Source organism: Lepidochelys kempii, chromosome 1 (assembly GCF_965140285.1).
Source record: "Lepidochelys kempii isolate rLepKem1 chromosome 1, rLepKem1.hap1, whole genome shotgun sequence".
Classification (NCBI taxonomy): domain Eukaryota; kingdom Metazoa; phylum Chordata; order Testudines; family Cheloniidae; genus Lepidochelys; species Lepidochelys kempii.
The window spans coordinates 187750601-187765227 of record NC_136380.1 but is presented as its reverse complement, the minus strand read 5'-3'; the positions used below and the strand labels follow the sequence as shown (position 1 = coordinate 187765227).

General features: G+C 43.5%; 1 protein-coding gene across 7 annotated transcripts in view; it reads right to left on the bottom strand.

Moving 5' to 3' along the window:
- Positions 1-14627, bottom strand: part of LOC140895389 (DDB1- and CUL4-associated factor 6) — a 247164-nt gene that overhangs the window by 121794 nt on the left and 110743 nt on the right. For 6 of the 7 annotated variants that reach the window (XM_073304939.1, XM_073304947.1, XM_073304957.1 and 3 more), the window contains one exon: positions 2321-2382. In XM_073304939.1, coding sequence (XP_073161040.1) covers positions 2321-2382 — 62 coding nt within the window. Of the gene's footprint in view, positions 1-837; positions 1014-2320; positions 2383-14627 lie in introns of those variants that run through there. The other variant, XM_073304977.1, reaches the window with a different exon arrangement.

Below are 14627 nucleotides of genomic sequence, written 5' to 3'. Positions count from 1 at the left end.
CAAAAGATGAGTATTTGATAAGGTTATAAACAACTAAAAAAGGACCTTTCTTAATGAAAAAACTAATGCAGTCTTAATGGTAAACATCACTACTCACTCCATATATAATGATTTCTAACATATTTTCATACTTTGAAGAGACTCTGTGAAATAAAATTATACTTTATTTTATATAAATCCACATGATGGATTAATTTCAGTACTAAACTGGAAAATTTCGACCAAAATCATGTGTATCGTTCATTACCTTACAACTGTAACAATAAATATCACAACATAACTTATCACAATCCTGAGACATGGCAATTCCATACCATACCTTTTTTTTTTTTTTAAGTCTTTTATGATTCTCATAAAATGTATCTAAGTTAAAATTCTTATTTCAGTCCCAGTCAAAAAGGTAACTATTCTGGTAAATCTGAAGAAAATGTGTTCAGTAATTTGAGTATGTAACTGAATAGATATTAAGTATATGTGAAGGTGCTCTTTGTTTAAGAGCTTTAAACTCAACCATGTGTAGCTCAGAATAAGACAGTGGTTCTCAAACTTTTTTTTTACTGGTGACCCCTTTCACACAGCAATCCTAATAAATAAATAAATAAATATTTTAAATTATAATAAATTAAAACCACGTTTTTATATATTTAACATCATTATAAATGCTGGAGGCAAAGCAGGGTTTGGGGTGGAGGCTGACAGCTCATGACCCCGCATGTAATAGCCTCACGACCCCATGAGGGGTCCCAAGCCACAGTTTGAGAACCCCTGGAATAAGAGTTTTAAGTCTGAAATATTTTTTGAAATTAAGTTACTAGCATTTGAAAATAATGGTCTGACCATTTATGTTGGTTTCCTTATTCATTAGCATGCAAGGGGCACACATCCATCAAACATTCATGCTGCAAACAGCAGCCGATCATTCTCATAGCAGCATAAGATTTCTGAGTTCACATTTAGGTGGCGATGAGGATACGGAGCTGGTAGTTTTTCCACTCACATTGGCCATTCTTCATTAAGTTATACAACCTGTGAAGAGTTCAGATCTTTTACTCAGAGCAAGTCCTATTCAACATCCTCTCCTACAGCCAGCTAACCATCGATAACATGTCACCTGTTGAAGCTTATGAAATTAAGCTAACACTAATCAAGTAAGGTTAGATATAACCACATCCTAGAATACGAATAAATTAAGGGGTTATCAGCTGCATGCTTGAAAACTTTATGACTTTAACAGGCACAAGAATTAAGCCCCTATCACAATGCTCAGGGGGGCTGAATTATAGCTCTGTGAGAACCTTAATTTTGAATCTATTTTTTTTAATTTGTGTAAAGGCCCAACTTCAACATTTTTATTTACATAGTAGCTTGCATATAATGGACTTTACAAGCCATTCTTCCCTTGAACAACCCAGCACCTTTCAAAAATCCTCTCTGAGAAGAAAAACAAAACACATGCATTAACAAACATGAACTTCAGCTCTGCTGAGAGATGACAGGCCAGCAAAGAAGCCCTGCCGCAACAGCCAACCTCTACCACCTAGATCACAGAACTTAGTCAAATGTATCCACTACTCTTACAGCTCAAACAGTCCTGTGGAGTTTGAGTAACACAGTCTATTTGCTGCCTACCTGTCTTCTGCCACTGCTGTCAGAAGCAGAATCTAATGATGAGTTAGCAGAAGTGTGGCTATGAGAGCACAGCATGGAAGAATTTTGCAATCAGCTAGATATAGAAAAGTAGAGATTTATTTAAAAAGTTAAATATTTACTTTAAAAGAAAAATCCATAATTATTCTTTATACCATGTGACTGTGCCATTTCACATTGCGTTTTCAAGGTCAGCCACATTTTAGGTTACAGTATTGCGCCTTTTTTATAATCAATATACAGCCCTTCCTCATTTCTAAGCTTAGAAGAGAACTAAAATGCCTCAAGCAAAGCAATACAATAAAATCCTAAAATATCAGAATGTGTTTTAAACTACAAATAATTACATTAGAAATTATTTAAGATTAGTTCTTACTTCACTTTCCTGCTCCTACCCAAGTCCAGTTTTCCCTGCTATAGGTGACTGCCTCCCTCATAACTAAAGCAATGAAGAGAACATAGCTCATTGCTCAGTTTCAGGGACTCAGTTGTTGTCAACTGCTTTAGAAGAAATAGAACCCAGAGGGCCTGGATGTAGGTGTTGGCAAGTAAATATTTTCAGTTCAGCTTAAAAATGCAAACTAAATACATTTTAAAGTATAGGTACACACACTCTGATATGGGACACCACATTTTTAAAGCTCTGAAAACTTAGATACAAGAAATCACTTACACAGCCATCATGCACATTCAGTGTTGCTTCAAGTTTTAATCTTTGGATAAATTCTCTTCTTCCTGTTGAAGAAAGAAGACTGAATTATAGTCTCATTTTAAAAAGCTGAGGTTAAAAAACTTTGGTAATCAGATATCATGGTGCTGCGCACAGCAGAAGAACCTAAATAGAACAGAACCTGCATGTAGTATAAATCTTAATACAATTTGTATGGTTCAAATATTCAAATGGAAAAAGCAATGCTTCGTATTTATTTGCTGTTCTACCATCTTTAGCACCAGTTTAGAAATTGTGATGCTAACATTTGGCAAGCTTCACAACAAGCAGACACTTAGAAATTAGAAGCTGTAAAATAGAACTTATGAACAGTAACAAACAATAGCTAAAAACTTCTAACTGAAGATAAGAAGTTACTCCTGAGGGAATTGTGCCAAAAATATTAAAAATTCTAGGCACAAAATTTTAAAATTCTACAAAAAATTCTGAAAATTTTATTTGTCAATAAATAAATGTGGAGGCTCCGGCATGGCAGTGAGGAGCACAGGTCACTGGCTGTACAGAGGTGGAAGATCACCCTTCAGGCACCCCCCTACTCCTCTCCAAGGACAGGGACTCAGCGGTGAGGCTGCAACAGACCCTGACACAGCACAAGTGCCGGACCTGTCCCAGAAACACCCTGGGGCCCTGTCCCGTCGTGCCAGGCACACCAGGTATGGGGCAAGCAGGCTCAGCCCAGCAGGATCCAAATGTGAAGGGGCTTAGTGTGGTGGGATTTAGGTGTGGGTGAGAGGGTTCTGTGTAGGGGCAATCTGGGTGTGGGCAGCTCAGTGGGGGATCTGGATGCACAGGGGCTCACTGAAGGGTTCCAGATGCAGGAGAAATGGGACTCTTGCGGGAGGGTCCAGGTGAAGGTGGTTTGGGCTCAGCAGGGAGAGTCTGATTGAGGGGATGGGGCTTCAGGAGATCTGGGTGTGGGGGGTTGAGCGGGGGATCCGAGTGCTGGGGGAGTGGGGCTCGGTGGGGTGGGGATCCAGGTGCACCTGGTTTGGGCTCTGTGGGATGGGGGTCTAGGTGCACCTGGTTTGGGCTCTGTGGGGTGGGGGTCCAGGTGCACGAGGCTCGGAATGGTTCAGGTGCACAGGGGGTGGGGCCTGTCTGGGTAGGGGTTTGAGTGCAGCGGGCTCAGCAGGGGATGGTCTGGGTGAAGGGATGGGGGTCTGGATGCAGTGGGTGGGGCTTGGCAGGGGGGTGGTCTGGTGCAGAAGTGGGGGTCCAGATGCAGGGAGAGGAGTTTGGCGGGGGTCCAGATACACGGGGAGGGGAGCACGGTGGGGAGGGTCAGGTGCAGGGAGCTCAGTGGGGGACTGGATGAGACTGGGGGGGAATGAGACTCAGCAGAGGGCTCTGGGTATGGAGGGGGTCCAGATGAATGGGGGTTGGGCAGATAGGGAAACAGCTCCCCGTACAGTGACCCCCTCTCTCCTGTGGGTGAGGAGCGATAGAGGAAGAAAGGTGTGGCGTTTCCTGACGCAGGGGGAGACTTCTGCAGGTTGTTCCGGCCCTGGCCGCCCTGTGCAGTGGAAATGCCTTCCTTCTCCACCATCAACCCAACCAAGACTAGCAGCTGAGCCCAGTGCAGGGTAAGAACCACCAGCTGGGTGCGGGCGGGGGGAGCAGGGGGGGAAATGAGGCTCAGTGGAAGGTTCTGGGCACAGGGGACTCGGTGGCAGGTTCTGAGTGTAGGGGGGGGTGAGGCTTGGGGAGGGGATCTGGATGCATCAGCCAGAGCGTCCTCAGGCCCTTCCCTGCCCCCCCCCCCCCAGTGATTTACCTCTCCGGTGCCTGCTCTAGGCGCCCAAAACAATGCAACTGTGCTGCTGGGGAGGGGCACATGACCGCTCTTGTGGCTTCCCTTTGCTTCCATGTCAGAAAGTCATTTTTCTGTGTGGAAGCAAAGAAATCTGAAGAGGACATGAATTCTGTGTCTGTGCAGTAGCGCTGAATTCACTCCAGGAGTAATAAGTAGAATATGCTTTAAGAAGCACAATGTATTTTAAATAGGAACATGATGGTCAATGTGTTTTGGTCTCAAATGGAAAGTGGAACAGGGTCTAGTGCAGGGGTCAGCAACCTTTCAGAAGTGGTGTGTTTCATTTATTCACTCTAATTTAAGGTTTCGCATGTCAGTAAATCATTTTAACGGTTTTAGAAGGTCTCTCTAAGTCTATATTATGTAACTAAACTATTGTTGTATGTAAAATAAACACGGTTTTGAAAATGTTTAAGAAGCTTCATTTAAAATTAAATTAAAATGCAGATCTTATCAGTTTAATGTAGTGGTTCTTAAACCAGGATGCAGGCACCCCCTGGGGGTGCGAGATGCCCTTTCTGGGGGTGTGAAACATGCGAGATTTTTTTAGAAGGTAAACCATTGAAAACACAAATTAAACACAGGCACATAAGAACTACCACCTTTGTTTCATCAAACCTATGTAATTATCATCATACATTTTCTAACAATTACTGTAATATATAAAGTTTTTAAGTTTTCAAGTTTTTAAGCTAATTGTAGTGTAATTTTTGATAAGGGGTGAGAGAACATATTTTGAGAACTCCAGACCGTCAGCGGGCTGAGCGGAGCTGGGTGTAGTGTATTAAATTGCTCCCCACAGGAATGTGCTACTTACAGTGGACTACTTTCGGCTGCCAGTCCTGATACTCTGAGCAGCATGGTAAGGGGACGGGGAACAGGGGTGGTTGGATAGGTGTGGGAGTCCCAGGGGCAGGGCCGGTGCAACTACTAGGCGAACAAGTGGTTGGGGGTGGCGGCAGAGCAGAGCTAAGCTGGGGCAGGGGGGCGCAGGGATGGCCGCCTGCAGCAAGTAGGGGGGGGCAGCGCACAGGGGAACCGCTCCCCACCCCAGCTCACCTGTGCTCTGCCTCCTCCCCTGAGTACCGCCCCACTCTGCTGCTCTCCCTCCCAGGCTTGCGCGCCAAACACCTGATGGGCGCCGCAAGCCTGGGAGGCGGGAGAAGCGGCGGCGTGCTCGGGGAGGAGACAGAGTAGAGGTGAGCTGGAGCAGGGAGCTGCCACAGGGGGGCTCCCCGGGCCGAGGGGAGGGAGGGGGCAGTGGGGAGCTGCTGCCGGGGGGGCGGGGAGCTGCCGTGGGGTAAAGTGGAAGTTTTGCCTAGGGCGTGAAACCTCCTTGCACTGGCCCTGCCCAGGGGGCCTGTCAGGGGTGTGGATAGGGGTCAGGGCAGTCAGGGGATGGGGGGTTTGGATGGGGGGGGTGGTCAGGAGACAAGGAGCTGGGGGGTTGGATGGGTGCAGAGTTCTGAAGGGGACAGTCAGGGGGCCCCAGGAGGGGGTGGTCAGGGAACAAGGAGCGGGGGTGAGGTTGGATGGGCCAGGGGTTATGAGGGGGGCAGTCAGGGGGTGGGAAGTGGGCCAGCTGTTTGGAAGACACAGCCTTCCCTATGCCGGTGTAGTGTATTAAATTTCTCCCCGTAGGAATGTGCTACTTACGGTGTACTACTTACGGCTGCCAGTCCTGGTGCTCCTCAAGTAGCACATTCCTACAGGGAGAAATGTAATACACTACACCAGCGGACAGAACCCCAGACCAGCGGCGGGCTGAGCGGCTCAGCCCGCTGCCAGTCTGGCGTTCTGTCCGCTGTCTTCTGCCAGCCGGAGTCCCGGCTGCCGGCCCTGCTCAGCCCGCTGCCAGCCTGGGGTTTCGTTTACCCAGGCTGGCAGCTGGCTGAGCAGGGGCAGCAGCCAGGACCCCGGCTGGCAGCAGCGTGCCAGTGAAAATCAGCTCGCGTGCTGCCTTTGGCACGTGTGCCGCAGGTTGCTGACCCCTGGTCTAGTGCTTAAGCAGAGGACCCGAAGCCAGACCTCCTGAGTTCCAGTCCCAGCTATATCTCTGAGTCCCTCTCAGTTTGAGAAAGCCACTTAACCTCAGTTTCCTCATCATTACTGATTGTAATTCACTTTGAAGAGCAACATAAATGACCAATATCATTCCATTTCACAGTTTAAATAGTCAAACATGGATGGCAGGGGTGCTTTTGAAGTTTCTGAACTGAGCAGGAAATGTGCGTGTGGAAGGGGAAACAGAGTAAAGCAAGACAAGGAGAATCTCCTACAAAGCGCATATTGAATGAGGGAGGATTCCATCAATTGTATATCGTTGTCTTGTATGCATAAAATACTATGTTACTACACAGATAAAGAGTGTTCTAACAATGCATACCTATAGAGTGAAGAGTAAGATTGTACAGATACAACTTTTATGTGGGCATTTCCTGCCATGACTGTTTAACCACTTAGCTTTAATGTAGCTTTTTGTTATGGAATTGATGGCAATTAATCCATTGGAAAAGGGGAAGAGTCAATGGAGACTACACCATATATGAGCCCCAGGAGGATACAGGATTGGTTGAAGAGGATTACAAGGGAAAATAGGAATGGAAGGAACTTACAGCCAGAGGGAACAGGGGATAGACTGGAGACTAGCACCGTCACCAGGAAAAGACACGTCTACATGATCGGGGACTGAGAAGGATAGACAGGTCTGTAACCAGAGCTGATCCAGAGAATAGAAGGGTGTGCTGTCTTCTAGGTGCTAAGATACGGGATGTAGACCTGAGGTTGAAAAGGATCCTAAAGAGAGTGGGAAAGAATCCACTAATTATCCTTCATGTGGGAACAAACGATACTGGTAGATTCTCGTTGGAACGTATCAAGGGAGACTATGCCAAGCTGGGGAAGACGCTTAAGGAAATCGAGGCTCAGGTGATCTTCAGTGGGATTCTGCCTGTTCCTAGAGAAGGGCAACAAAGGTGTGACAAGATCATGACTATCAACAGATGGCTCAGGCAGTGGTGCTATAAGGAGGGCTTTGGGATGTCTGGCCACTGGGAGGCATTCATGGACAGAGGACAGATCTCTCAGGATGGACTGCCTCTGAGTAGGGAAGGAAATAGACTTCTAGGATGGAGGCTGGCACAACTGATTAAGAGAGCTTTAAACCAGGAATTTGGGGGAGATGTTTGGGAGATGTCCAGATAATCTTCACGCCGGATTTTAGCATGGAGAGGGAAGAAAAAGTAAGAAAGGATATAGTCGTGGGTAGGAGAATGGACATAAGGAGGAAGGGCAGTGTGGATACCAGTCCAATAGGTTATACTGGCTGTAGAATGACCCTGCCTAATCGGGTAAAGAATGTGAGTGAGGCCAAACAGCAAAAATTAAGATGTTTGTACACCAACGCGAGGAGCCTAGGTAACAAAATGGAGGAACTAGAGCTACTGGTGCAGGAAGTGAAACCAGATATTCTAGGGATAACAGAAACATGGTGGAACAGTCGTCATGACTGGACTACAGCTATTGAGGGGTATGTGCTGTTTAGGAAAGACTGAAATAAAGGTAAAGGTGGTGGAGTAGCACTGTATATCAATGATGAGGTAGAATGTAAAGAAATAAGAAGTGATGGAATGGATAAGACAGAGTCCGTCTGGGCAAAAATCACATTGGGGAAGAGAACTACTAGAGCCTCCCCTGTGACAGTGCTTGGGGTTTGCTATACACCACCAGGATCTAATTTGGATATGGATAGAGACCTCGTTAATGTTTTTAATGAAGTAAACACTAATGGAAACTGTGTGATCATGGGAGACTAACTTCCCAGATATAGACTGGAGGACAAGTGCTAGTAATAACAACAGGGCTCAGATTTTCCTAGATGCGATAGCTGATGGATTCCTTCATCAAGTAGTTGCTGAACTGACTAGAGGGGATGCCATTTTAGATTTGGTTTTGGTGAGTAGTGAGGACCTCATAGAAGAAATGGTTGTAGGGGACAACCTTGGTTCAAGTGATCATGAGCTAATTCAGTTCAAACTGAACGGAAGGATAAACAAAAATAAATCTGCGACTAGGTTTTTGATTTCAAAAGGGCTGACTTTCAAAAATTAAGGAAATTAGTTAGGGAAGTGGATTGGACTGAAGAACTTATTGATCTAAAGGCAGAGGAAGCCTGGGATTACTTCAAGTCAAAGCTGCAGAAGCTATCGGAAGCCTGCATCCCAAGAAAGGGGGAAAAAATCATAGGCAGGAGTTGTAGACCAAGCTGGATGAGCAAGCATCTCAGAGAGGTGATTAAGAAAAAAGCAGAAAGCATACAGGGAGGGATCAGCAAGGAAAGCTACTTTACTGAGGTCAGAACATGTAGGGATAAAGTGAGAAAGGCCAAAAGTCAAGTAGAGTTGGACCTTGCAAAGGGAATTAAAACCAATAGTAAAAGGTTCTATAGCCATATAAATAAGAAGAAAACAAAGAAAGAAGAAGTGGGACCGCTAAACACTAAGGATGGAGTGGAGGTTAAGGATAATCTAGGCATGGCCCAATATCTAAACAAATAAATATTTTGCCTTAGTCTTTAATAAGGCTAAAGGAGGATTTTAGGGACAATGGTAGCATGACAAATGGAAATGAGGATATGGAGGTAGATATTACTATATCTGAGGTAGAAGCGAAACTCAAACAGCTTAATGGGACTAAATCAGGGGGCCCAGATAATCTTCATCCAAGAATTTTAAAGGAATTGGCACATGAAATTGCAAGCTGATTAGCAAGAACTTTTAATGAATCTGTAAACTCAGGGGTTGTACCGTATGACTGGAGAATTGCTAAGACAGTTCCTATTTTTAAGAAAGGGGAAAAAAGTGATCCAGGTTAACTACAGGCCTGTTAGTTTGACATCTGTAGTATGCAAGGTCTTGGAAAAAAATTTTGAAGGAGAAAGTAGTTAAGAAAATTGAAGTCAATGGTAAATGGGACAAAATACAACATGGTTTTACAAAAGGTAGATCGTGCCAAACCATCCTGATCTCCTTCTTTGAGAACGTAACAGATTTTTTAGACAGACAAAGGAAACGCAGTGGATCTAATTTACCTCGATTTCAGTAAGGCGTTTGATGCTGTGCCACATGTGGAATTATTAGTTAAATTGGAAAAGATGGGGATCAATATGAAAATTGAAAGGTGGATAAGGAATTGGTTAAAGGGGAGACTACAGCGGGTCATACTGAAAGGTGAACTGTCAGGCTGGAGGGAGGTTACCAGTGGAGTTCCTCAGGGATCGGTTTTGGGACCAATCTTATTTAATCTTTTTATTACTGACCTCGGCACAAAAAGTGGGAGTGTGCTAATAAAGTCTGCGGATGATACAAAGCTGGGAGGTATTGCCAATTTAGAGAAGGACCGGGATATCATACAGGAGGATCTGGATGACCTTGTAAACTGGAGTAATAGTAATAGGATGAAATTTAATAGTGTCAAGTGTAAGGTCATGCATTTAGGGATTAATAAGAATTTTAGTTATAAGCTGGGGACGCATCAATTAGAAGTAACGGAGGAGGAGAAGGACCTGGGAGTACTGGTTGATCACAGGAGGACTATGAGCCACCACTGCGATATGGCAGTGAAAAAAAGCTAATGCGGTCTTGGGATGCATCAGGAGAGGTATTTCCAGTAGAGGTAAGGAGGTGTTAGTACCATTATACAAGGCACTAGTGAGACCTCACCTGGAATACTGTGTGTAGTTCTGGACTCCCATGTTTAAGAAGGATGAATTCAAACTGGAATAGGTACAGAGAAGGGCTAGTAGGATGATCCCAGGAATGGAAAACCTGTCTTATGAAAGGAGACTCAAGGAGCTTGGCTTGTTTAGCCTGACCAAAAGAAGGTTATGGGGAGATATGATTGCTCTCTATAAATATATCAGAGGGATAAATACCGGAGAGGGAGAGGAATTATTTAAGCTCAGTCCCAACACGGACACAAGAACAAATGGATATAAACTGGCCATTGGGAAGTTTGGACTTGAAATTAGATGAAAGTTTCTAACCATCAGAGGAGTGAAGTTTTGGAATAGCCTTCCAAGGGAAGCAGTGGGGGCAAAAGACCTATCTGGCTTCAAGACTAAACTCGATAAGTTTATGGACGAGATGGTACGATGGGATAACATGATTTTTGCAATTAATTGATCTTTAAATATTCATAGTAAATAGGCCCAATGGCCTGTGATGGGATGGGATCTGAGTTACTACAGAGAATCCTTTCCTGGGTATCTGGCTGGTGAATCTTGCCCATATGCTCAGGGTTCAGCTGATCACCATATTTGGGGTCAGGAAGGAATTTTCCTTTAGGACAGACTGGAAGAGGCCCTGGAGGGTTTTTTGCCTTCTTCTGTAGCATGGGGCACAGGTCACTTGCCGGAGGATTCTCTGCACCTTGAAGTCTTTAAACCATGATTTGAGGACTTCAATAGCTCAGACGTAGGTGAGAGGTTTATCGCAGGAGTGGGTGGGTGAGATTCTGTGGCCTGCATTGTGCAGGAAGTCAGACTAGATGATAATAGTCCCTTCCGAACTTAATATCTATGAATCTATGTTTTGAGAAAAAACTAAAAGGTGAAAGGGACTGCCTTTTTGTTCTGTTTCAGAGTAACAGCCGTGTTAGTCTGTATTCGCAAAAAGAAAAGGAGTACTTGTGGCACCTTAGAGACTAACCAATTTATTTGAGCATGAGCTTTCGTGAGCTACAGCTCACGAAAGCTCATGCTCAAATAAATTGGTTAGTCTCTAAGGTGCCACAAGTACTCCTTTTCTTTTTGTTCTGTGTTCATACAGCACCTAGCACAATGGGATCCTGGTTCATGACTAGGGCTTTTAGGTGCTATGAGAATACAAATAATTATTAATAATAATAATAATATGGGAATCGATGGCAAAACTCTCACTGGCTTCAATAAGACAAGGATTTCACTCTATGGGTATGAATACATTACAGCTGGAAGGTATAATTCCAAGTTTGGGTAGACATACACACCCTAGCTCGGCTTGAGTTAGTACCCTAAAAATATGAGTGTGATTGAGGCAGCATGGATATTGGCTCTGGCTAACTGCCCAAGAACCTACATATATAGCAGCAGTGTAGACATAGCTTAGGTGTTTTATTTTGACCTGAAAAAGGAATTAACCTGGTATCCTCTAAATTAAAAATACTCACTTAGTGGCCCATGTCCTTTTCAAAGAAGGAATATAACATCTTGTCTCAGTTGAATTCAGTGAAAATGCCCCTTTCTTAGGGGAAGCAGGAGAAAGAGAAATTGGATGTGGGACAAATCTAGAGAAGAAATCTCTTCATATCTAACTCTCCTAGGTTCAAGTACCTGTACTGTACTGGGACCTAGGAGACCTCATGTCTATTTCCATTTTTGCTACTGACCTGTTGGGTAAACTTGGACAAGCCACTTCACCTCTTGTTTCCTTTTGCACCTTTATCAATCTTGTTTATTCAGAGTATAAACTTTTAGGGGCAGGGACTTTGTCTGGCTATGTGTTTGCATAGTTCTCTCTCTGCGAGAGTGTATACATTATGGCTCCATTTTTGCTTGGAGCTTCTGGGCACACCGTAATACAAACAGTAAAAAGAAAAAAGGATTGCTCCTTCCTGACTAGCAGAGAAGACCTCAATCCAACAACCTTTAATAAAGTATTAAATACTGGCAGGAGGCTAAGATTCAGGAACTGAAAGGAAAATCTTTAGAATGAGAGCAGCTGGTGATTAGGAGCAGCAGTAATGAAGAGTGCACTCTCTTAAAGTGAAGTATTCAACAACTAAGAAACCACTGTTTAAACCTCTTTAACAAATCAGGTTTCACTATAGTTCTTCCTAGGGATGCTAGCCTGGTTTCCCTGGTAACTGTACACAGGGTTATAATTTCAGGAGAACTCTGGATCTGGGATTTCACACTGGAATACGGAAGAGATTCTGATTCCCCATTTTATTGTTTGTTGGCTGTGATTTCCTACTGTGCGCAAAGGCAAAATCAACTGAAGCAGTTGGGATAGTGCAGAAGCAACAATAAATTGAAGAAGAGTGGGATTTAAGAAGAGGCAAAGGCATCTCAACTACATTAAAGCTGCATCATTACCAACTCTCATAATATTTGGTGTTTCACTTAAAGCTTCTGGAGTCCGGAAATTGTGCAAATCTTAGCTTTGATTTACATTTTAAAGAAAATGTTTCTAGCCTTTATAGTTGCAGGGAAAAGTTTGAAAACATGAATCCTAATGTCTCAAAAAGGTAAATAAAAGAAATCTCACATTTTTTCTCACTCAACACTGAAGAGCCTACTATAGTCAGTTACTTGCAAGTGCTTTGGAGAAGAGTAGCTAACAGACAAGTCTATGCTGTACAACACTCCAAAGTATATGCATCAACTGTATTACCAGAAGGTTCAAATTGTCCAGCAAGTATACTTGTCAAAATGGGAGAATGCAAAAGGAGATTCAACAGACAAATCTAAAGAAAGCAGAGATTCCTTTCATTGTAGAAGAGAATTTAAAAAAAAAATCCAAAAATATGTATATAACTGATAGATAGGCTAGTGCTGAATGCTCAACATGAGTACTTAATAACAGGTGTGCCAGTACCATTAAGGATTCTGGTAAGGAGGGTGTCTGTCAGTGAGAAATCTTTGCCAGTACCAGGCTTTGCTGCCTCTCTAGCCTATCCAAGGTGATCAGGCCTCTAGACTTGTTATTTAGAAGAGTTAGAAGGTCCATGACTCAATTTCCTTTATCTCTTCTGTTCCAAGGAAGAGGGTTACCACCATGAGTTGCCCTTAGAGTGCTGCTCATATCTCCCATGGTTCAACAGGGTGGAGGCAATACCAGGCTTCACTGCCAAGCTTCCAGCCATTGGTGAGCTTGTTTTGGAGGTTGGAAGATGGCTGGCTGCAGGACTTGGAGACCCTCTCCCAGGACTGGTAACAGGAAGTTTTGGGTTAGACTCTGTAAGTTAGAGAAGCACTGAAGGTGTGGAATCTCTGGGAGGAGAATCTCTTTCTGCAGCCAGAAGAACATTTCTCAATCCTACATTCCCTTGATAGACAGCTCCAGTAGGTAGAGCATTAGCAAAGTATCTCTGGAGATGAAAGTTCTAGGGAAGAAGGAATGGCATACAGAACAAGGGTCCAGAATGTTACCATCACCCAAACAGAAAAGACAATGACTATTCCATCAGTTAATATTATAAGTCTCTCACAAGATGGGCATGGCTGAAAGCCAGAGGGTTTAAGTTTGGTCAACAGATGGGAAGGCACCTCGGTGCCAAGTAGTAGTCAAAAGAAAAGAAGAAAATTTCAAGAAAACAAATAAGGGGCTGCCAAAAGGGCAGAAAATCATCCTTACACTAACCTAATTGTAGTAATTACTAATATTTATAAGTCTGAGACAATAAAAAGGTGCTTCAGGCTAGAAGGCAGAGACCAAGCTCTGTCTCACTGCCACAGATGGTAAGTGGAAAGTGAGAAGCAGTTTGGGCCACTCTGCCATATGTTCTCAAATGGGGGAGGGGGGAAAGGGCGGAGGGCATGAGGACACGCAGAGCAGAAGATCAGATTCAATGGACCTAACTGGTCAAAAGTCATGCATGAGGATCACGCATACTATAAGTTGGATCTGCAAAGAGGCTTGAAGAAATGTTACTTTCTTGAAATTTTCTCATTTGTAGCCATCGTAACACCATATCCTGTGATCTTGGTCAAGCTGGGACAAGAGAAAATTCAGGTGCTACAAGTAGTAATGTTGGCATTCAATTTGGTAGCACATTTCCCCTTAGGTCAGTAATGAACCAATATCCTAGTATGGTTCAGGGGTACTGTGCTGCGAGAGTTGGAATCTTTCAGCAGAGACAGAAAAAGTAAGGAACTGACTACTTGTGGCTTTATTTTGGGGGTTATTTTAAAATAAAAATGAAGTCGCCCATATCCTGTCCAAATTTCAGAATGGATAGATACATTGTACTTACCCTCCCTAGAGACATTGTGGAGTGGAATATATATTTTTCTCATGCATTAACAAATATTGTTGATTAGCATACTGCTTTCAGAAAATAATGTTCCACCTTGTCAAATATTGCTCTGAGCTGCATAGCTAATACTCACATAATTATTTTATTTTATTTAATCAGGCTACCATCCTTGAACCCTTTCAGTGAATGTTTTATTTGCCACTTTAATTAGAGAATGTTAGCTTATAGGCTTGCAAGGTCCAAAGCTATAGTAAAGTCTTCATATGTTAAAGAGCAGAATGCACACTTCAGAATTACCTTTCCAGATTTGTAACCTTGAGTATTTCCTTTCCTTGTAAATACACACAGAAAAGATGGTCCAGGTTATTACTGGAATATAAATGATCTGTGCACCATGTCATTAAGTCCCATACATTATGC